This window comes from Spodoptera frugiperda, chromosome 25 (genome assembly GCF_023101765.2).
Source record: "Spodoptera frugiperda isolate SF20-4 chromosome 25, AGI-APGP_CSIRO_Sfru_2.0, whole genome shotgun sequence".
Classification (NCBI taxonomy): domain Eukaryota; kingdom Metazoa; phylum Arthropoda; class Insecta; order Lepidoptera; family Noctuidae; genus Spodoptera; species Spodoptera frugiperda.
In genome coordinates this window covers 8,228,507-8,253,227 of record NC_064236.1, presented here as the reverse complement: position 1 = coordinate 8,253,227, position 24,721 = coordinate 8,228,507, and the positions used below count along the sequence as shown (strand labels likewise).

The 24,721-nt window shown below is 36.5% G+C and overlaps 1 protein-coding gene across 1 annotated transcript; it reads left to right on the top strand.

The window, feature by feature from the left end:
• Nucleotides 1–18,944: 18,944 nt before the first annotated feature.
• On the top strand, nucleotides 18,945–23,380 carry LOC118269100 (uncharacterized). Its single transcript, XM_035584027.2, has 3 exons — nucleotides 18,945–19,079; nucleotides 20,231–20,283; nucleotides 21,066–23,380. The coding sequence occupies exons 1-3, from the start codon at nucleotides 19,062–19,064 to the stop codon at nucleotides 23,125–23,127; spliced, it is 2,133 nt and encodes a 710-aa protein (XP_035439920.1). The 5' UTR covers nucleotides 18,945–19,061; the 3' UTR covers nucleotides 23,128–23,380.
• The last annotated feature ends 1,341 nt before the right edge of the window (nucleotides 23,381–24,721 follow it).

Here is a 24,721-nt window from a genome sequence, read left to right as displayed (position 1 = left end):
AACTAAAAAAGGTACATGTCACCTGTCAAAGATATTATTTAATCAGTTGTTTTACGAGTAACTATGCGTTATCTGATTGTCTTATATAATTCACATAAACAAATTAATGTACTCGCTCGTTAGTAGAGTATCTGCAAATGTGACTTCCAAACAAGGAGTCTTGAGTTCGATTATGTCAAGTCCCATGTGTCCCACCTGGTCGTTCAGAAATTAAAGACGACCGCTACTCATGCATGAGGGTGTGAGTTTGAAACCAACCAACGGTAAGTACCAATGTAACTATTTTCAAGTTAAATGTTGATACTTTACAAGAATATTTAGACACTACTGGCAAAAGAAAGAAACACATTGAGAGGAAACTCGAGCTTGTAATTGAAATCGTCAACCCGCATTGAGCAAGCGTGGTGATTAATGCTCAAAACCTTCTCCGTATGGGAACAGGTCTTTGGTCAGCAGTGGCCACTTATAGACTGTTGATATGAAGTACAATACTAGCCACGAAGTCTTTTCTTGGCCTGAGCAATTTTCGGAAATTCTTCAAAGAACTTCGTTCTCAAGGATCTAACCAACATGTTCGGTAACTCCGACCACAGCCAACGAACCAGTCAAATTTTTACATGACAAAAAATAAAGAAGAACATAGACATACATACGCAACTAGAATTCCAATTACATAACTGTGTAAACATTATAAAGCTTTCATATTAAGGCTCTGCACTCAATACAACACTTTAAAAAAAAAGAATACAATTAAAATTACAATTAAGTAGGTTACGAGTAGAACGTACAATCATCGCAACGATTTTTATCATAACTAACCAAACCATGTTACGAAACTTTTTATTTTATTAGTTTTATTTTTAGAAATTAACATTGTAATGTAATAAATTTGTAAGGCATCTAGGGTATGTTTTTGCAAGCATAATGAAATATACAATTTAGGTAGTTAAAAGAAAAAAAAATGTCCTTTGAAAGAAAATGTTTCTTAACCGTCGAAAAGGTGGACAAATCATTAAAAGCATGAAATTAAAACAAAGGAAAATGATATGACCTACGTTAAATAAAAGCAAACCCAGAAATGACGAGCTGCAGACAACTTATCGGGTTTACAGGGGTATTGGCTCAAACTAGGAGTAGGAGCAGGAGGATTTTCGCTCATAAAAAAAAAACATTTAAATGATGCACTCATGCTTACATTATTACTATCTATGCATGTATGATTCACAGCTGTCTAAGTAAAATAAAATTAAGCTTTTCCTAGAGATCCCTATAGATTTAATAGAACCTTTTTTAAAGTCCATAAATATATTTAAATTAAAATTAATATGTAGGGGACAAAAGATACCCAAATACGAGTTAACAAACATTTCCAGATTATATATTACTAGCTTTTGCCAGCGACTTTGTCCGCGTCCCCGTGGGATAAAAAGTACGCTCATACGTTGTCTGTATACCAAATTTCATCAAAATCCGTTCCGTAGTTTCAGCGCGATTGACGGGCAAACATCCAAACAAACACACTTTCACATTTATAATATTGTATGGCTTTTCAAAAGGTAAAATTATCATTAAGACAATATATTATTGTTTTTTTTTATAAATTACAAGATGACTTTATAATAATCTTGAAAGATTAATCAACGTTTGCTCGCTTTTCAGTTTTTATTTTAAAGTATTAAAAAAAGGGCAAGTTTGAGTAAAACTATAGGCACCCAAATAAATTACTAAAATTTTATTCAAAAATACAATTTATAATCTGCTGTAGTCGTAGTTTTAGTTAGATTTTAATAATATAAAGCGACATGCTAATTGGAACTGGTGAATACTTAATTTTGCCTATACAGAAATACCTGCCTGTAAAGATATAGCTAAACATAAATACAAGGACTAAAAAGGATACTTATAAACTACCAAAACCCATCCAAAAATACATTTAAATAATATCATCCCCTAAGATTTTCATTGACCCCTTGCTCGATAGATGGCGTTGTACAAAACCATTCATTTGCTGAATCGCGCTATGGTTTCGTTCCAAGCCGACTACATATACCGGCGGGCGACGCGTGGAAATATAGGGGGAGGTCATCTCTCTAAGAAGAAAGGCTCATGCAGTAGCGTGTATCCATATTTTTGAATAGGACTGTCTGCATTGCTGCAGTTCAGTTCTTATTATAAACTAAAAATATAATTACCATTTCCATACAGTCGTATTTTTAATATATTCAATCCTTCATTACATGATTGTGAGGCAGAAAACACTGAGCGTCATCTAGAAAATTAAAATATAACCACTTTTATTACGAAAAAAATAATGAAGTAGCTACTTTCCTAGTATATTAAACTCTGTTTGGAAAAAATATTATATTTGAATTTATTATACATTTTATCACATCGAAGTCATTGGATGATTTCCCCCCTGACCTGCTATTGGTGAGGCCTATTCAGCAGTTGAAGAGCTAATGATGATGATGATTAAAAGGATAAATTCATTTTTCTACTTTTAAAATTAATATTATTATATATAAAGAGGGCTGTCTTTTCAATATCTAAACTTTGTCTACACCGTGCCTTCTAATCCCCAAAGGTATAGGCAGAGGTGTGTTTGATGTAACACGCACTTTTCGACAGTTGTTTCATGAGTTATATGTAATAGAGGACAAGCCTATCGCAATACACGAGGCACAGTTCCCGGCTTCGAAAAGTACCTTATAATCCTATACCCACACCAAGACCACTTCTTCGCAGTTGTGCTGCCACTTAACCAACGACGCAGTATATTGATATCTAATTAATAAACATACAATACTTTACATTTTGATACATTCCTTTGAGTGGACTGATGACCTGATAAAGATCGGCAGCTGCTGGATACAGGTGATACAGGTCGTTTCCAGCTGGCTTATCTGTGAGTCTTTATGGTAGGTCTATGTTCAGTATACCTACACATCTTGTGGCTGTCATGGTGAAGATATTCCTTTGAAAATGAATAGAGTTTTACTATACCTTGGCGTGAGGTGACCACGGACCGGGATGAAGTCACTATTGTTGCCTCCCTACTCTTCCCATTGGTGTAAGAGCATTCATTACCCTTAGTACGAGTTAGAGCGCTTAATAATTAGTTTTTGATATATTTTCTAGAAATATCAGTTTTTCTTTATTTCTGAAAAAAAAACTGTCTTTTTGAGTTACCGGAGTCTTCATCTAGGGGTGCGATATTATATAAGTATTTTGCAGGAAATAATTTCTAGCGAGGATATAAACACATCCTAGCTAGAAATTACAGGCAAATAATGAACTTTACTTATATAATGTGTGTTACGTTGCGTTGGTGATAGGAGACCGTCGCGTGCGCAGCACATTCACCTCGATGACTGAGTGACGCATCATCTTACATTAGTTACAACTGCGCGTACGCTTACTAAAATGGAGTAGCCTAGATTATTACTCTTTAGCTTAGAATAGTTGTAATAATCTTAGAGTAGTGTGTTATTCTTTGTTGCTAGTGATCACAAGCGTGACTACGAAGCAAAGAGGTCTGGTTTGATTCTCACTGCTGAGCAGGAAAAGAATAGGCTAGTTTCCCACTAGTCAAATTCAATACTTTTTTCGAAATGTCAAAAACGGTATTTTCTATGAATATTGTTGGTATTGTTGATCGAAGGGATATTGTATGAAATAGTGCATTATAATGTCATCCACGGAATACAGTTAGATTTTTCCATTCCGTGATGTCATCAGATTTTTACGTCAAATAGTAGACTTATTTCTAGAAAATTAACTAGAAAAATTCGAAAAGTAGATCATCAAATCTCTACGAATGAAAGTGTGATTATTTTTTAACATAATAATCGAAATAATTGTATATTTGACCAAGAAACTGAAACTACACAATTATAAGGTGTTATCCTATTTTCGAAATAACGAAACGGTTCTTTCCATTATTTTTGGAAGGCAAAGTTCTACAGAGGCTTTTGGTTTGGAATTCCCAATATCATTACGTCCTTAAACCATGACTATTCAAAGGTTTGTTCTTAGCCCTCTTAATTAATTTAAAATGTGAACAAAATAATCATTAGTAACTCGAACCCATGGCTTCCCAACTTACTCCTACGTAAACTAAGGCTCATCTATCAAGAACCGTAGACGCGTACAATCTGCCTCTTTATCATTACTTTAGTATAAAAGGAAGTATCAATTACCGGTTCTTGGTAGGAGCACATTATTAAGAACAATCTCTTTCAACCATTTAAGTTCGTCCTGCATACCAATATAATCAATAGAAGGATTATCCCAGGCACGAATGATGACGCTCCATTAAAAAAATAAAAAATAATTACGGAGACCATACTTATTAGAGATGTTTTTAAAATTATCAAGACTTGATTTCTTTTTGTATTAAATTTTTACAATAATTTCATGACATGATATTCCATACCAGCTTTTGCCACCGGCTTCGCCCGCGTTCACGACGGTTCAAAGGTAACCTATTAAATAATTTCGGACCATAATCTACCGGAGCTGCGGATTACCTAGCAGGCTGTCGGGGCTCCAGCTCGAAAAACAGGAGAAGGAACGGGGTGGTTTTTAGTTAGAAAGAGTTTGACACTCCCTCTCGCCTCACCCAAGAAGATAGAAGTCATTCGATGATCATTAAAAAGAAAAATAATATAATCTAACCCTGTTCCAGATTTCATCTTGAAACCTTCAGACAATTTTGACGTAATTACTCTATCCAACAACTTGTAACTCAACAAACATACACTCAAAATCACAAACTTTCTTGATTTACAATAATAGTTTAAAAAGTTAATAATTATGTTAATTACCATAAAAATTAACATTTCAACTAAACTAACTCAGAAACCAGTATACACCTGTACCGCATACCAGTATAAATCTACAGTGCACATTCCTAATGTACGGTAACACCATAAAATATACGATGCCGCCTTTACTTTATGAATGTAAACCATAAGATATTAAGGAGTTTTTGACCTTCAAACATGCTATGGTATGCTATCAATGCCAATTAATGTCAGCCGGCCCATAAACGTGGCTGAGATTTTTAAGATCGGCCATAAATTATTGCGTGACGCAAAGCAGCATCTAAGATGCATGTGAACGTGTAATGTGATACGCTTAGGTACAATTAAAATGTCTAAAAGTAAAACCCTTTTTTTTTGGTATTTGTTTAGAATTCCTGGATATTTTCGGTCATTGTTTTAAACTGTAAGTAGTCAAATGCTTAGATGTGTAATAAAAATTGAATATTATAATTAAAAGTTAGTGGACACACAATAAATACTGATGATTAGAAATGATTTCGCTTTTAAACTGCAAATACTTAATTGAAAGAGACACTTTACGGTAAACCTGTAAGAAAAATCTCGATAAACTGTTTCTCACAGTTTATTTTCTGTCATTTGTTGCCTAATTATGTATCACCCATTAAGCACTAAGAATGAATACAATAAAATTTATATTAAACCACAATATCCATAAAAACACATGAAGTTATAACAAAACAAAGTTAGTAAATCTAAACAGTCCATGATTTCCAAATTATGATGAATAAGTGGGCTTTAAAGAAGAATATTGCTTCCATATATTTTGTTTATGGTTCCCATATGGGTCTAGGTGGGTGGTATATTGTGATGGGAGTGGACGATCCCCCCCGCGCGGCTTGCGTCTATTCCCAGACAGTTTTCATAATATCATCCAATCTCTTTTAACTATTGTAATTAATTAAGGCCCATGTCCTGCCGAAGAACTTGACGGTAGTCATTTGTTGAATGGCAGTTACGTTTTTATTACTTTATAAGGAATGCCTTTTCTAACGGTACTTGTGGGTTTATGGTCCCTTCGGTAACTTTGGATGGTTTAGATACAGACATTTTAAATCTATAAGTTGTGCGTGACTTTTTCTTGGCCGTGCGTTATTTTAGTTCCCAGGCGTGTCAGCGTGTGTCTGTGTCTATTATGTAGCTGATATATTGTAATATACGTCATATTACATTAAAATATCGTCGTATTTTTCGATATCTATATGTAGAGGTGTTTATACATATAATGATAAGTTTACTTACTGCCAGTGTTAATTACGGTAAAATTACAACTATACTAAACATAAGAGAGAAACAAAAGAGACGAAGTAGAAGAACAGAAGCATAAGTCAATTTTTAGTAGATATCTAATTAAAAATGGTTTTTTGTTTTTATGCTTTTCATATTAGTTCAAGCAGTTGATTAAAGGCATATTCTATTCTACATTATTATATTCTAGACTTGGCTAATGTCTGGTTTAAAGTGATAACAGCACCACCTAGAGTTTGTTTGAAGCATTGCAGTGAAAGGAAGGCAGTGTACCAACCATTTGTAAAAGTTGGTTTGTTACAGAAACCTTTGAAGCAAAGGCAACACGAGTAAGCGAAAGTATTCGCATTAACGTTCACTATACAATGATTCGCTTGGCATGCGATAGATGGCGATTATATCGTTCAATTCCGTCAGCCTCATAGATGAATACAATAATGTTGTGTTGAATTTTATGTCGAGATGTAATTTAAATCTTTTATTCAAAGAGTTTGGCTTGTATTTCATAAATAGCATTTGGTAATTAATTTTGACCCGGTAGCGTTAGGCATATTTCTTTGTTTAGTGCATCTGTCATCCATATACTTCCAGAAACCTTGCCAATACTGCATGATATGACTGTGCGGTTTGTGCGGCTGAGCAACTTGCTGTAGCGCAACGTGTAGCGAGTTCGATTTTCGCTTGGAGCAACGGTTTGTGTGGTCCAGAAATTGTTATTTCGGGTCTGGGTGTCATGTGTATATAAATTTGTAAGTTTGTAAAGACACCCATGACATAGGTGAAAAAAAATGTTACGCCTGCGTAGGGCTTCGTTTGTAAAAAAAATTACAGTAATACGTGGTTTATAAATAGTTTAACATAGAAATTGATTCAACATGTCTTAAAGCAGCTTTTTAATAAATTCCTTCCTTAATGTTATCTACTACGAACCGAACCGTGAACATAACAGTAACTATAAAACAAGGAACTCACTTATCAATCTGTAATCGGTGTAGAGTTTCAAACATTAACCGCAGTAATGTATGGAGTGGCTCGGAGTTGTCAACATGGACTTACGATGAGAGCGGCGGGCTACGGCCGGCCCGGAACGACCGGCCGGAGGAAACGACCAACAAGCCGATTTACCGTAACACAAAAAATGTTCAGATAAGCCGACTTTCTAATAAACCCTACTAGACAACCGACCCTTCTTCCTTGTACATAATAAATCTTAAGGAGTCTTCTTAAATGAAGCGGTTCCCAATGTTTGATAATTGTGTTGAGATAAAGTATTATAAATCGGAATCTCGGTTTCATTATAATAAATAGGGATTGCGGCGCTAGTAACATCAAGACATTTATAACTGTACACCAATACGGAGAGGATCATCTATAACATATTTATAAATGTCCGAAGAACGTTTTATTTCATTTTGTTGCAGTCGTTTAAAATAATTTCCTTTTTAACTTCTGTGTGAGTCACATGAGTTGAAGGTGGTTTGTTATCTAGGCTAAATATTGTACTGAGAAGGAATCTGAATTTCTGTAGAACAATAAATTAAAGACAATGTATCCGTAGAAACAAAAGTTTTACACTCGCTGGCCGATAGTTTAATGTGGCCTAATAATCAGAAAAAAAACAGGCTGGAGTGTGCCGGTGGGCTTTAGCATGGCTCCAGATTGATGCCTCGCTTGTGCTGCGCCTGCGCGGGCAACTCGTACTGGCCCTTTTTTACCTTTTTATCTTTAGTTTGAATATTGCCTCTCATAATAAGGGCCATGGACCGTTAAAAGTTGGGGAATGCGCGACCCAGTGAATGAACTCGGATATCCACGTGTTTCGATTATGGATACGTTTTTTAACGACTATTTGTTTCTAGGAATGCGTCAGCGCTGATTTTCCCGTTATTCCCTTTTTAAATTTTTGATTAATTATTATTTAAAGTGGGGCTAAATGTTATTTGTATACGATACATAATAAAAAATACTACACATTTACTTTGATAAACAATTTAGTTACGTATTATGGTGTTACTAGTGCCCTTGTGCATTTTCCCAGTTTTATCTTCATAATTATTACATTTTATTTGATATTTACGTTTTATATTAAATTGGTAACAATAGTGAGATGGTAAGAGCTAAATATTGACCTCAGTAGCGTGCTGTTCGAGAGGCCTATGTCCTTATATCAACGACTTTTATTACCTGCGAGTTGTTAAACTGTAGAAATCCAATCTTCATCACGAAATAACAATTTCGTGCAATGTGAAATACAATTAATTGCAAAGATATATATGCACCTTCTAAGTAGCGTTATTATTTTTGTTCATTATTTCATAATTACATATACTTACATAACTACACGGCTGTCTCCCTTGGGATCAGATAGGCAGAGACAATGAAACAAACACTAATTACATTTTTGGAACGCTAATTGCTACGAATCTTGCGATGTTACTTACATAATTCTTTCGCTTCATCATTTCATAAATAAATACTTTAGAGAAGAGAGAATCCTCTCTTCTCCTTCTTTTTCATCATGCCCCTTATTATACATTGTAATAAGGTTCTCTTGAGAAAATCTAATACAAACTTTTTCTTATCAAGTCACTCGTCCCGTTGACAGCGATGCGGATGAATACTAAGATCGTCTTCAGTTCATTATTAAGTACATGTGAATACTTCCACAATGATTATACTGTACCCATAATTAATGAAAAGAAAAATATATTGTCGTATTTTCCTTGCCATCCTATTCCTTTCTATTCCTTTCTTTACTGAGACTCTCTAACACGTGATGTTGCGTCCAAGATATATCGGTGATAGTTAGGAAGTACGCAACAGACACTATTTCCTACGCTACATAATGTTGAGATTTCCATCGTGTCGAGTGTGAACACTTATCATAACACTAGGAAGCCATTAGATGAGCAGACGCAAAGGAAGTGCTTAGAAAAGGTGTTAATATAAAAGCACTGTAATATAAAAGTACTTGCAAAACTGTAGAAACATAATTGATGTTGCTAGTCTTAAAACGTGGAACACTAGCGACTACCAGCGGCTTCGCCCATTATTCTCGTGGGATAAAAATGGCTCATGTGTTATTCCAGACCATAATATACCCCTGTTCTAAATTTCATCTCGATCCCTTCAGCCGTTTCAGCCGTAGCGGCTAAAATATATAAACTTTAGTATTTACAAGATCAGTAGGATGCAATTTGTATGTGGTCATGGCAGAGTGGAATACATTTGTCACCAGCACAGCTAATTTTCTAATAAGGGACTATATAGATTCGACAGATCTGACAGTGCCCGGGTAGTAGATTTTTACCTTTTAAGCTGCAATCTCCAAAACTCCTGTCAAGCGAGATTCTGTGGAATCTACAATGTAATAGAGACAAACCAGCATTGAACAGTCATGGGCTGCTTATGATGATGAAGACTACTCAATTTACAGCTTGAAGGCAGTCCACAAAGAAAACTGCTGAACCTAAATAACATGAAAGTAATTGTTTAATTTATCGTTGGTCGAATTTTGGGGTGTCCTTGGATAAAAAGTGTCCTATATCCGTCTCCTGATTGTTAGATACCTATCCCCACCAATTTCCAGCAAAATCGATTTAGTTGTTCTTGAATTATAAATAGTGTTATTAACACGACTTTCTTTTATATACCTATATACAGCTACATCGACTAGTGTCGATGCCTGCGGTTTTGGTCGCGTCGATTACGAACTGTGTGACAAATAAAAGAAGCTTAAATTACTCATTAGTAGGTACGTCAACTACCTACCAATAAAAGTGTCGTCATTATCAGTCCAGCTATTTCAGAGATAAGTGAGAACAAACATACAGACAGAATACCAAAACTAGTGAAAAATATTTTGGTGTATGTATCGTATGTATATTCATAAACATGTAGTAAAAAGAGGTTATTTCAATATTACAAACAGAAACTCAAATATTTATTTATTAATCTAGATTTATAAATTATGTAATTAATCATTCGATTGTTATTATCACGTATCACGTGTGATTGAACGCGTAGAGCGATGTATGCGTAGTTTAGCGTCGGATAGTTGCGTGCGCGCTCATCATATTTCCTGTATTTACGCGGGCTTGCGCAGGTGAAACTCATGAAAATGCGCCACCAATCAGGGAAATGCGATCGCGAAAGTGATTTATTAAGTCAACCAAAAATTGCTGCGTTCACCTCTAAGTTGATGGCGAATATTTCGTTATCATAGTAATTCCTTTTTTATTGGAGTGAAATGGTTACATAATGGTGCCCAAGGCATGGTAAAAGAAAGAGAGGCAGACCACAAAAGAGATGGGACGAGGACATCAGACAAGTCGCGGGAATAACTTGGGGTAGAGTGGCCATAGAAAGGCCAGAATGGAGAAGATTTGAGGAGGCCTTTGCCACCTGGCAAACGGACACGCAGAAGTGGAGAAAGAACGCACTGATAGCAAAATACGTTTTGTCATGTTGTCATGTTCAAATAAAAAGGCTTTAATTGAATAAAATATAGTTTAATGTTATTTTTTTCCAGAAAACACAAGTTTCGTGCTGAGTGTGTATACAAGAGTCGTGAAGATATTGGTACTTTTCTCGGTCAAAAGTAAACTAGTAAGTAGTAGGTACCAAACAAATACTTTTCTAAAGATCGCGTCAAAGTCGGTTCGAGAATCGTGTGATAATGCAAGACCCTTATGCAACAGGTCAACGTCCTTCTGTTTTTGAAGTCAATTCGGAAAAAGAGTATCGTTGAGATCGATTGCCACAAACATTATCCCTCACTCCATGCAATAGCATTACAAATGTTACATACAATCAATTACACACACATTGAATATTGTAGTTTATCAACCAATAAACTCCAATAAACAATACAACCACGAAACAATAAAACAAAATAACACTTCATTCAAAACCTGATCGATTTCAAAGTTCAAAAACATCTTACAGCAATCAATCCCTGTTCTATTGAACTCGCTGAACCATGACACAGAACTTAACTGCCCTAGATAACAATTTGATAGTTGCATGGGTAACAAAACGTTCAAAAATTGGTCACAATTACTATGGTTACTGCATCGTAACATTTTAATAGCTAGGTCCCGGTTAGTGTGGGAAGAGGCCGGTGAAACTAAGTGAGAACACGGACCTTATAATACTTACCATACCACTTATGTAACGCGATGGATATCGGTACATTTTCTGAGGTAAACTTGAGTCTGTAGTAGTATAGGAAAGAAAGAAAGAAAAAAATCTAATAAAGAATAAAAACAGAAACAAATACAGTAAATTTTTTTTATATAACAATAAGGGGCAACAAAAAGTACTGCATAATATTAATAGTAATTAGGAAAAGGTGTGTTCTTCTGCGAACCTGTTATGCTTCAGAAGGAAACTGTAGAGAGATTGAGAGAGGATGGACTCAACTTGGAAACAAAGGTGGCGTGGTGGAAATCGGTAAAAAATGGTGACTGTGTGGTTAGCATTTCGTGTTTGACTAGTGCTCGTAAGCACAGGATAGAACTACTACATTTAATTTTGCATTTTTCGTTGACCAGGGCAGTTATAGTAGTCATAAACAGTATTACTGAACACAAGGCTCTGAATTTCGACATTGAATCACTCAAAGTAGCCAAGTTTTAGTACCACTTGAAGTAGTTCAAGTAAAGTTCTCAAATCAAGTTGGAATTAGTGCAACATTACTTTCTTAATAAAAAAAAACCAAGTTATTCACAACAACAGCAGTAAGGATATAATAACATTAGTTATCGTGTAACCTGCAATTATATACTAAAGGCAATAAATAATTATGCAAATAATAATGCGTAAACAATACTGGTATTTAGGAAGTGAATCAGGCTAAATGTTTTATGAAGCTGGTAACTGCCTGATGTAGTTGATGGACAGTGAGCATCAAACTGTAGAAAGCAGGAAGGCTTACACAACGGTTCAATAAAAACTTATATTTGCGGCTGCGCATGTTTATACGCTTACGTTGCTAAACGATGCTTTATATGGGTATGTGGGTTACAGGAATTTTTTTAGGAATTTACTTTTTTGTGTTATGTTTTCAATGATAGTAGTCAAAATTGTGTTAAAAAGTATAATAGACGCGTATAATTTATTTTTATCACTTTCTTAGTATACTATGCTAATAAAAATGTATCTTATCATTTCCCATTTTAAATGTCTATCATGTTCCATGCACCCGCCTGTTATGTTCTCTGCGCCACTCAAGGGTCAGACAGGCAGAAAATGCCAACGGCATTATGTCCGCCCATGTACTTGTGCATAAAGCTTTTTAAATAAATAAAAATAAATAAATAAAAAAATGTTCGAGCAAACTCGTATTGCGTTTAGAAATCACCGCTATTGAATTAAATAACGATACAATATCGTCGGTCCCACAACAAACAAACTTACTATCGTGAGTAAAAACACAACCAAAACACGAAACGCCGAACTGGAAACAATTACCATAGATATAAAGATGTCTGTATCAAAAATAAAAGCCCTTGGAAGTCGTAACACATAAATTACATGTTATCAAATGCTTGCTAGTTGCACCGTAATACCGTCGAGGTTACACAACGTCGCATGTCTCCGGTTCGATGTCTCGACGCTACAACGTAAGGTTGGTTACACTACTAACTACCTAGCTGGTTTACCGGGGCTCTGGCTTGAAAAGCAGGAGTAGGAACAGGGTAGTTTTTTGTCAGTAAGACGTCTGACTCTCCCTCCCTCCTGCCTCACCCAAGGCGGGAGAAGTCGTTGGATTTTCCGCAGTTAAAAAAAATAACGTTGGTTATACTAATGTAACCGTTTATATATAGGTTTGCGGCTGCCTAGATTGCCCTCTTGAAGTTTCAGAACTTTATTCAGATAAAGGTTACGCTTTGCCACTCTCTGCTCTGACATGCGTGCCACATAGACCAACGGAGTTGCCTTCTCATGAGATACGACACAATGCTTCCCACATTAGCCCGTCTCAATAGTTTAGTATTGCGCGCCCGATCAGCCTAATGCATGTTCAGGATTGTGCGGAGGTATTTAAGATGAAATCGATCCAAATGTTGGATGTGACATGTCCGTTTGTTTTTCGGAGTATACTCAGTACAAACAAGGAAGCAAACAAACAAATTTGCTTCTTTACAGTATTGGATCTTGGTGTATTGGACGTGAAAACGTTGTGGATGTTACTTTAGGTTGCTTATTTGTATGAACAATCTGCCGCATTATACGAGTATTGTATATGACGTTAGTAAAACATGCCTTACATATGTGTAGTGGTTTATTATTAGGTTTTATTTTGAACCTAAACTTAATAAATACAATTAGAAAAATTTAATAGCAATCGATCTATTAAGTATAGGTAAAAGAAAAGAAGATACCAATCAAATTACTAACAAATATGTTAATTTCGAATTATAAATATTCAAAAGTTTCTTATTAAGTTAAGCTGAACTAGTTCCGTTAGTTGAGCGCATGTGCAGTGCCTTACAAGTGTATGAATGCACTACGGCAGGGATGGCGAACCATTGGCATTGATGGCACAGAACCCAATATTTTGGGTACGACAGAGACCATAGGTGGGTAAATCTCCAAAACAAGTAATCGTGAAAACTCTGCCGATTTTCAGATATATAAAGATATTTAATGGTAATTGTGTATCTCATTGAAAATAATGATATTCAAATAGTATTTTTGACCTAGCTCTGAACCGGTTTGACCGGATGATTATGAACCGGCAATCCATTTGTGTCATCTCTATTATTGCAGTGGAGTGCGGTAACAGCTTACCATCTGGCCAACTGTAAAATTTCTTGCTAGATAAATTATTTGATGGTACAAAGGTGGTCACATGCGCCTGACCACCACTAACTTAACGTTTGCCTTTAACTTAACCTTTTGAGATCCGCTTCTCAATTCAAGATCATGGGCGGGGCTAACCCCGCCCATGATCTTGAATTGACGAATGAAGCGTAGCTAGCAGAAGAACATCAAGCGCACCACTGACTGACTAAGGGATTACACGTGTTATGTCACTTATCTGCGACGTTATCGTTTTTTTATTAATTGAGACATTTATGGGGTATTTTTTTTTTTTGAGGAGGTACAGTCATCCAATTACTTCTCTCGCCTTAGCTGAGGCGAGAGGTAGTGTCAGACTCTTACTGACTAAAAACCACCCCGTTCCTACTTCTGCTTTTAGAACCGGAGCCCCAGTAAACCCGCTAGGTAGTCCGCAGCTCCGAATTAATGGGGTATGGATGGCTTAATGTTTCTTCTGGGTAATAAAATTAGCAAGCAATAAAATTTTCAAACGATCAGGTTGATCTGTCCTCCACCGTAACTCTACAAACACAAAACTCATTTTCATTTCAATCTTGAAAGTAAATGGCACCTCAATGAATAAAGGTTTGCGATCCCTGCAGTACGTAATGTACCGTGCGCACGCGCAAGTGCAAGGCTCCCCACGGTCATGGATAGCTGCCGTAGTTAACCGACGCCACGTAATCGTTCCTCGTATCTTCGTATTTAACGTAAACGAGGAATTTATAATGGCTCACGGTTTTTTTTTAAGGAAATACCCGACGCTCTTTGTTTATTATGTAAAATTTTCTGTGTGTTTTTATTTATTAACGTTTTTAAGGGAATTTTGCTTTCAATTTTTGTTCTTTAGAGAGCCTGGAGGCCTAAGATGCCTCCTAATGCATGAGGGTGCGAAACTTACCAACGGCAATTACTAATGTGACTTTTTCCAAGTAATATGCACTTTTTAAGATTATTGAATAATCCTTTCCTTGTCAGTCAGTCTAAACTAATCTTAGTCTAATGAAATGAAAAGTACGCTGTACGATATCAAAAGTGCGCTACGCATGACGATATTTACCATTTCATGATGCAACCCCTTCATAACAGTTAAGTATAAAATAATAATATAACGTTACGCGTTTTAAGTCCCTAAGTCGTAGGCAAAGGTGACAACACAATGTGACTCTCACTTTTCACCAGTTATGTTATAAATTCCATGAAAGAGGATATTATAAGCCTTTTGCCATATCCCTATATACTCTGTGCTACGAAAAAATTCGTTAACCCTTAAAATCATTTTACTTTAGACGACCTTAGAATCAAATCCGATACCACTTGCTCGACAGTGGCACTTACTTCTACTCCGGATTACGAGGCAGTCTACATAAAATAATAATGTTTTAAAACGTTTTTACTACTCATTTCCTTAGGATAACTGAACCGCGAACAAAAGACTTCAACGACTAACTTAACTGGAGTGGAGTACTTACTATGAAATTAAGTGCCGTGAAACGTAGACTAGGTAATTATTATTAGCAGCTTTTTATTGAACAAATTGAAGCTAATACCTTATTGATTTACTGTTTAAGATTACCTATCTATATCAATAAAAATGTATCGGTAAATCAATAAATGTGTTAAATACCGACTTTAGACGGAGTGCGTAACAAAAGGAAATAAAAAGGTGTATTAATTTCTAGTAGGTTTACATTTAGTACCTACGTTTAATAAACAATAATTGTACTTTTGTTTAAGCTTAAAAAATAATGCTTTAAACCTATATAAAGGTGCATATGCCTCAGATAACAGATGAGACCAGCTTTCGCATTTCTAACCATTTGAACAACGAGCAAATCAAAAGATTGTTTAAACTGATAATTTTCTTACTCTTGGAATAACAAAACCATAAACAAAAGACATGAACGACTAACTTAACCGGAGCAAGAGCAAGTGCCTCGGTAAGATTTTATTGATACAAAACGATGCTTATAAGTAATTGATTTAAAATTTAATATTACCTACAAACACATGTAGTACTATAATATAAAACAGAATTAAGATAAAAAATACAAAAATAACAATTATTCACGCAAAAATTTATCACCATTGAAGTAAGCTCGTCCTACAGAATTGTTACCGTAATACTTTCGCTTGTAACTTGTGGATAGCGATTCGCATTAAACTGCCAAGTTCCAGCATTCATATAATAAAATTATTCAACCACTCGACGAGGTAATCTAGCCATGTCATTGTAAGTAATAACGGATTAATCAAAGTGTTAACTTAACGCTGAATTTCCTCGACAAAACACACGATTTACCTTTGTTACGCAGTCGGTTAAAATGCGGATACAAGTTGGTATCGCGTGAAGAGTATCGCACGCCACGGCGCGCGCAGCCAATCGCACACATCTCATTGATCAAACTCTTAATTTTTTCTTAATTAATTACGTAATGTGATGAATTGTGCTTCGTTAACATAATTATGTAGCAAGTCGAGTGTTGACAACAGAGTAAAATACATTTGTCTCCACCTGTCGTGGCCTTACTGGTCGAGTGGTCGCAAGTGCGGCTGCTGGGCAAGAGCACTTGGGTTGGATTTCTGAGTCAGGCAAAGTACTGCTGGGCTATTTTCGGCGTCTTGAAAATTTCACAGTGGGTTGATTATAAGGGATGACGTTATGCATATGGAACTGCGAGCACATTGTCCACGAAGCACTCATTACACTCAGTTCCTATCACTTAACAAACCTAAGATTTAAGCAAGGAATCGTCCTACCTAAATATTATTGTATAATTATTGTTTGCGCACAATTAATTCTTATAAATTTAATAATTTTAAAATGCTAGTAAATACTTAACTTCACTGGATACCTCGGACGACGCCGCTAGTGAGGGAAATGCCCTATATGATAATGATACGGGGACAGACTGACAAAACAAAATAATGCTTACAAATTTCTCATGTCAAAACAGCTGAAGTCCCCCGAAGTAAGAACTTTTTATCTTAATTAAAAATGCTACACGTAACTTTCATAACAGTACATTGACAATGTATTGTATTATATATTGTATATGACTCTGATGATGCATGGTAGCCGTAGGGAAGCATAGTAACCATTCTGAACTCCTTCTCTTTCGTATAGCATACTCGAATAGGTAAGCCAAAAAAATACCGTATGCACGGTACCTGTATTTCGTTAGACATTTTTCTATACTGACAGTCAGAGTTATTCGTAACTCAAACAAATAATGAGGATATTGTGTAAAGCGTCACTTGTAACGTGTAACTGAATGACCAAGCTTTAATTGAAATAAATGCTTTGATGCCCAGACGAATAACTAATCTTCTTACTAATAAAAAGGACAAATAACTAAATACTAATTTTAAGAGTGAGGTTATCGAAACAAATCCCTGATCTTCCCAAATCAAACAACCCTTAAATTCCTAACCCCCAAAAGGCCGGCAACGTACTTCTAACGCCTCTGGTGTTTCAAGTATCCATGAGCGCTCGAGTTGCTCGTTTAGGTACTTTTATTTTTATTCCATAAAAAAACGAGTATGGTCGTAATTAATAACAAATTTCAATCCAAAATTTGTAGATTAAGATCGATTTACCGTAAACAAATAAAAAAATCTATCCATATCTATTGATTTTGAATTGAGGTAGGTTATTCACTTCAGCCATTGACCTTTCAATATCACTCGCAGATCGACTAACAAACATAGAAATCAAATGTAATTATTATAAAAGTCACAATTAAAGTTATAAAACGCTATTGATAAATGAATTATTATCACATTTACACAAATGTGTATATCACGCATCGTTTACGAGTAGCACACACTGTTTATATGCATAGTGTTACCTACATAGTCATTATTTTTGCTAATTAAATAATGAACACTCGGTTTTATAATTTCAGACATACCTCATTGGTAATTTATTGGTGCTTAATTATTGCACAATTTATACAGAGACATTGTAATAAAAGTTACTGCGTTTTTACAACCGAAGGAAGAAAATTACTGCACATTGTGTAATACGCCTCGATGGATAGTACTTATGACTCGATTCTTTTCGTCTTTCACATTTATTTCTTCATACAAGCTATCGTCGGTTGTACGGTGAATAAGGATTAATTAGTCACATTGATTTTGCACACTGAATTAGAGCTTAAACATGACAAGGTTTACGTTGTAGGGCACCCAAGTTATCCGGTGCTGCGGACTGCTGTGTTTACCGGGGTTCCGACTCCAAAAGTAGGAGTACGAACGTGCTGGTTTTTAGTCAGTAAGAGTCTGACAACGCCTCTCGCCCAAGGTGGGAGAAGTCATTGGATGATTTTACCGCCGCAGAAAGGGGTACCCAAGTTTTGAAGATGATGAAAAACAAACCTCGTAACTTAAGCATTCATAAACTTGTGTTTATCGACGTTATTCATTGATATAAATAGATGGAAACATAAATATGTACATGTACATTTTAATCTTATTTCAAATTGATTTGAGGTTGGAAAACTGTACCGAAGTTTAGAAAAACGTTTTCATTTTACTAGATTCGACACTTTTGTATATGTAAGAAATATAATTTAATGTCCTATCTTTGCAAATTATGTACTGTAACATCTGCTAATGGTTTATTAGACATTAGTTTAGTATGATATGATGTTATTTAATATTAGCATAGATTATGCTATCAAGATCATATATGAAGAGACACGCTTGTTTTAGATTTGCTTAAAAACAAATAAAAAAACAGCTATAAAATATGTGGTCGGAAACAATGACGTATGTGGAACTATGTGATATATTTTGCGTAATTGTCAGTCAACAATAATGTGTAAAACAGTGGTAAAATATTAAATATGTCCAACATAGTTCACCACGGGCCGTCAGTGGCGATACCGCGGCGACTGCAGTGCATTGCAAACTGCAACATGTGTGCGATGCGCAACGCACACAAGCGCAAATCGGGACTCTTTCAAGCATGAAAATGAATGTTATAAATAATCAGGCGCACCGCGAACAATTATCATATGAGCTTGAAGGCCAGTGTGGGTTTCATTGGAGGATTTGTACTAAAAAAAAATTAAATTAAAACAATTAAAATCTGGTTTCGGATTCGTGTCTCGTCTGACTACAGAAGCAGCGGCAATGGATTGGTTGAAATTGGTCGGTATCTCGTGCTACGTATTTGTACCCATGTGTGATAGTGATGATATGATCTGATAGTGCGGACTGTGACACCCTGTGCCCTGTGATGGTGATTCCCGATTCTCTTGTGTTGTGAACGTGACTTTGAAGATTCTGTTGATACGCTACGTGGTTTTTTGTTTCAATAGATTATGGGTATTTAATTAATAAGTACTTCATAATTCGGTCTGATTATAGTTGCAGAATTTGATACAATTTGTGATTAAATCGTTCAAGTATAATGTGTCCTAAGCACAACCAAAAAACGGAAACCAAATTGTTAATTGCTAAAAGGTTGAAATTACCTAAAAACGCTAATAACCATAATAAAGTCATTTATCTAATGGTTACAAAAATACGATCATCTAACGTTTACAACGTTAATATTATTTAAAATAGTTATTGTCTTTAAATATTATGTAATCAAAACATGATTGAAACGCTTAATTAAAAAATCACCCTCTAATCCATTCTAGAAATAGAAAATTTTCTTACGATATAACCAAAATACACTTCATCAAAACATAACTAGTGATAATTGAGTATAACATCTTAAAATTACCACTTTCGAAGAACAAAGGGCTTCAGAAGTTGAACATGTTACCAGCAGTAGTTATACTTTTTGAACTAGTTCGTTTTTCTGCATAACTTAAAACGAACTATCTACAAAACTATCCGTTTACTTTTTTATTTATAAGAGGGAAAATCATCCAATGATTTCACAGAGGGAGTGTCAGATTCTTACTGCCTAAAAATCAACCTGTTTCTACTCCTGCTCGTTGAGCCGGAGCCCCGGTCCCGCGCTAGGTAGTCCGCAGCTCCAAGTCACAAAACTATCCCAATCCTAGTCCTTCTGAAAGTTAATGTAGAAGAGCAATAAGATGTTAAATTAAACAAAGTAAATCTATATTGTAACGTAACAATTATTTTTCAGTCTATCTTTATGACCTATTGGAATTTGTTAATATTAATATGAGTATTAATTTAGCAGCCATGACATAAACGTTTCAAAAAAGAGTAGATAACACGTTTGGTTTATTATAAAATGATACCGTACCTTTTTTCATTGTAAGCATTAAAAAGGTGTTTTAGTATGATTAAGTATTGAATGTAGTATTTCTCTGTTACAGTTCGCTCTTCTGATAGCTGTAGCCTCAGTACAGATCACGGCAGATGCGCCCAAGTGAGTACCTTCATGTTAATTCTTGTTACTGGTGTATTTCTCCATAACTTTTTCCTTTTGTTGTCAGCTCCCTAAATTCCACAATTTTATGAACTTTAATATTGGTGAATAAGTTAGAACTAGGAGGAAAGCACTTCCCAGATTACCTTAAGTATATTGATAATATAAATTTATAAGTTTAATTAATCTATATTGCTAGCGCTCTATGTAACATCGTACATGCTAGGTATTCATAACTGATGTTCATTCCCATGATGCTGATATCACTCTCATTGACTTGATTCGCTGTTAATTAACCCTATGAAGGACACTAAGTACCCCACAGGCTAGCGAAAGTGTACTGATTTCACGCTGAGCGACTTCAACTGTAAGCATTGTCAATGTCAGTGTGCCGGCGATTGTGCTCAAATTGTTATGTTTCACCGCTTAGCGATAATTGCTTGGACGTTGAATCAACCCAACCGGGCACATAATAACCGTCTGCCTATTAGAAAGTACAAGTCAATCCACACGTTGTCGTACGTTACACGTTACGAAAATATGATGACACTAGTCGAATTGTGAATCGTATGTCGAGTGTAACGAAGTGCGGATAGGTAGCGTGGCGACGACGTCGCGACCGCCACCGATCCGACAGCGAAAGCCGCGCGCTACCGAGTCACGCGTCATGCCATTGACACTGCACGAGACGGAACAACAAACAGAAAAACTCCATCGCTCGACATGCATGCGATCGATTACCTCATACAGAATACCAGCACTATTTTTTTTTCTTGTTGCAGGAAAAAGATCCGCATACATCTACCACAAAAGGTGAAACATATTCACCACCATAAGAAGATCTACATAACTCAACACCCAGCGTCATCACAGTATGCACCGGCTTTCATGCCGAGCGCTGAAGGTGCGGTGGCAGTACCGAGCAACGTCGCGATGCCTACCGTAGCCAACGTGCTGCCTCTCAACTCAGTGGAGGTGTACGACGAGTCGCCGACGCGCCTGCCCGGCGTCTCGCCCGCAGCCTCCAAGCTGTTGCCGCTGTACCGCGCGCGCGGCTACTACGGGCCCTCGCCGCACGAGTGGGACGAGCAGGAGTACGACCTCGCGCCTCCTCCAGAACCGACGGATATAACATACATACCCACTGCCTTCTCAGCTCCACCAGCGGCTCCGACTGCGCAACCAAGCTATGTCCCAAAAAGAGTGAAAATCGTGAAACTTAATGAGCCGCCCAGAAAAAAAGTGCCAAGAAAGGTCAAAGCCAAACGAGTAGTGGTGCGAGGAAAACCAGGTCAATTAGAGGAGGAACATCCTGTGACAACCTTCCATGAACATTTTTATGCCGACCTGGATGGTTCGGGAACTATTAGAAAAATTAGGAAGCCGCAACGAGTAGAGAAAATCATCGACGGTGATACCGAACACATACACACTTATAGTGAGGAGCATATTCACAAGCTAGTGTACGACACCGATGGCAGTATATCAGGACTTGCGGGTCCACACCCTCTAATTCCTGTTAAGAATTCTCTACTGGCCATACCTCCGGATACAATTACTCGTTTCGCTGGTGTAGGCTCCATGGGGACTCCGGCGCATTTAGAGTACGCTGCTTATAATCCACGAGAAGTTACTCACGACCACATATTCCATGACCATGGAGAGATTCCCTCCGATGTGGATATAACGAAAGACCATCTCCCATATTCGCCGAGATTGACTTACAATAATCACCCTATCCGTATCGGACTAAGTGGTAACAAGGGACTTAAAAGCAAATATTCACAAAAGTACGTGAAAAATCATCATAAACCTGCACATTATTCAGACGTTACTTATTACGATAACCCGTATTTCACGTATCAAAAGATTCCGCAGCCCACCATCGAGCCGGCATCTGATCAGAGTTTAGAGGACTACAGGCCTATTCCCCATTTCAAAGTGAAAGACAAAGGAAACATAAAGACTCGCAACGTAGTACCAGCACTATATTTTGGGAACGGAAAACAAGTGTCTGACTACCGACTCCAGCAGACGAGTGTCCCGGCACCGTACGCCGTGTCGTCCACCGTCGTGCATGACTACAAGCCACACTCCGCCGAAACGGTAGGCTTGTCCAAATTTAATAAAAATGTATATGCCTATACGAATAACTACGGAGATTCTTACGCTTCATCGGCATCTAACTTATATACCTCAGACAATAGTCCCTCTTTTCTAAATTATCCAACTAAAAAAGGTAAAAAGAAATCCATATCGACTCAGAATATAAGCTTTGGTGGGCTAGACCATCAGACTACAGTAGATCACTTAGAAGATTCCGGTGTTTCAGCAACGTCAATTAACGGGGCGGCAACGTCGGGAATAGACAACTACAGCTATGAACAGCAGCAGTCTACAGATTCAGCGCAGTCCACTGCCTTTACAATACCAGAAAGTTCTCCGGTTCACGCATATTACTCATCCATGGCAGCAAAGGCCTTGCAGGGAGATCAGATTTCATATGCTGAGGCTTCTAATGACAATTACCAATACGCTGAAGCTCCTAGTCCTTCGACAACGCCGTTCGTTGCCACAGTGGCTACGACCACCGCCGCTTCGCCTACGTATTATGACACTCAGAGCGTGGAAGCTGTTACCACTGAAGTCACAACTTATGAAACCAGGCCCAGGAACACGCACCAAGACCAAGAACCTGAGGTACCGAAACCACACAAAGAGCGTCGGTCCAGGTACAAAGTTATAGCTATATCTCCCAAAGAATCGCATGAATCGGGACATTATTACAGACACAGTTCAGATGGATCGAGTCCAGGAAAACTTAACTATGGTGACAAAATTTGAGTAGTGTCAGACAAATTAAAACTGTTTAGTATTATAAGTAAGTGATCTTAGGTCTGAGTGCTGCACCAAATGCCGTGAATGAAGTGAGTCATTTTGGGATTGTTACTTTGTGAATATGTCTATTATTTATACTGCCTTTGTAGCTAGAATCTAACTTAATTTATAAGCTATTTTAGAGCGAACGACGATGGTATTCATGCATTTTTATACGAATCTATAGGCGAAGTTAAATATAAAACAATGTAAAATATAATGAATTTTATTTCGATATAAAACTAGGTACAAATTTCTTTAACGTTAACCAACACGTATATTTTAGTTTCAAGCGCCTATCCGTCACAGGTTCACGTTGCTCACTGTATAGATAGGTTGCTACTTAAAGTGAACAGGCGCTACGTGTAAAGGTAAGGTAAGTAAATATTCTTCAAACCTTATGCTTTCTTAGTATTTATTTAGTGTGTGTGTGTATACTCAGATACTTTTTAGTATTAAATCCACTCTTCCTCTCCTCCGCAAAATAACATAACTATGAGCCAAAATCTTTTGGAAATGTAAAATATGCTTTTGTCGATCGTAAGCAACAACATTGTAATATTTTTTTTTTCAACCAAGTACAATTACAAATTATCGCTCCTCTTTTATTTATAGGCATAAACACGATAAATTTGTAATTGCGTGTCGAATAATAAAATGAAAACTAATGCAATGCTTTTGTCAAGGAAGTCGCGTCGTAATAATCGGTCAAATTGTCATACGCACGTACTTTCTACAGAGTGATTCATGAAGCCTCATTTATAAACTCATCGATAAGCTAGCACTGGCTACTTCACTTCCTTGACAGGGTACACTAGACGTAGTGTGTGTACTTGTGGCAAAAACACTTAATGTCAATATAAACGTGACTACTTATGAGATAGTAAAAGCGGTATGGAGCTTTACGCGGAAGTATACGATCAGTGAAGGGCGGCCCAGCAGGGTTTGGTTGCGTAACAAAACTGCTAAGATCTGTATTCAAGATTGTTACATACTTTGTGACGTGCAAACTCATGTGTCTACTTAATTCGTTTGCGGAAAGCCATGTCATACTCGTACGTCTTTCATCATAGTCCTCGTCATTCATTTATTGTGCTTTCATAACATTTTTAATAGATGTATAGTAGTAATAGTTAATATTAATAAGTAATAGTTAATATTGACATACGAGATTTAAAAAAAAACAATTTCACATTTGTTTTTGAACTCATTCAATTTTCTTTAAATGCACCGTGTTTTGCTGTTGAAATGATAAACTAGGTTTTCAGTAAAGACTTGATTCGAATGTTCTCTCGATGATTCCTTCGGCGATGTCCACAATTACACTTTTAGAGTCGTCGTTGAAATATTTTTTCAGAACCCATGACCATTATCATAGATTAGTTACAATATTAATTTATTATTTATTTTAATATTATTAGCTATTCTCACTTTGGAGCTAAAATATTTCAAACTGAGGTTGATTGTTGTTGAAATGAAAGCTCGATCTAATGTTTGTACTGCTCCATTTGTATAGAAGCTAGAAGCCATCCAGGATCAAAATAAGAGCATCTTGATTTGA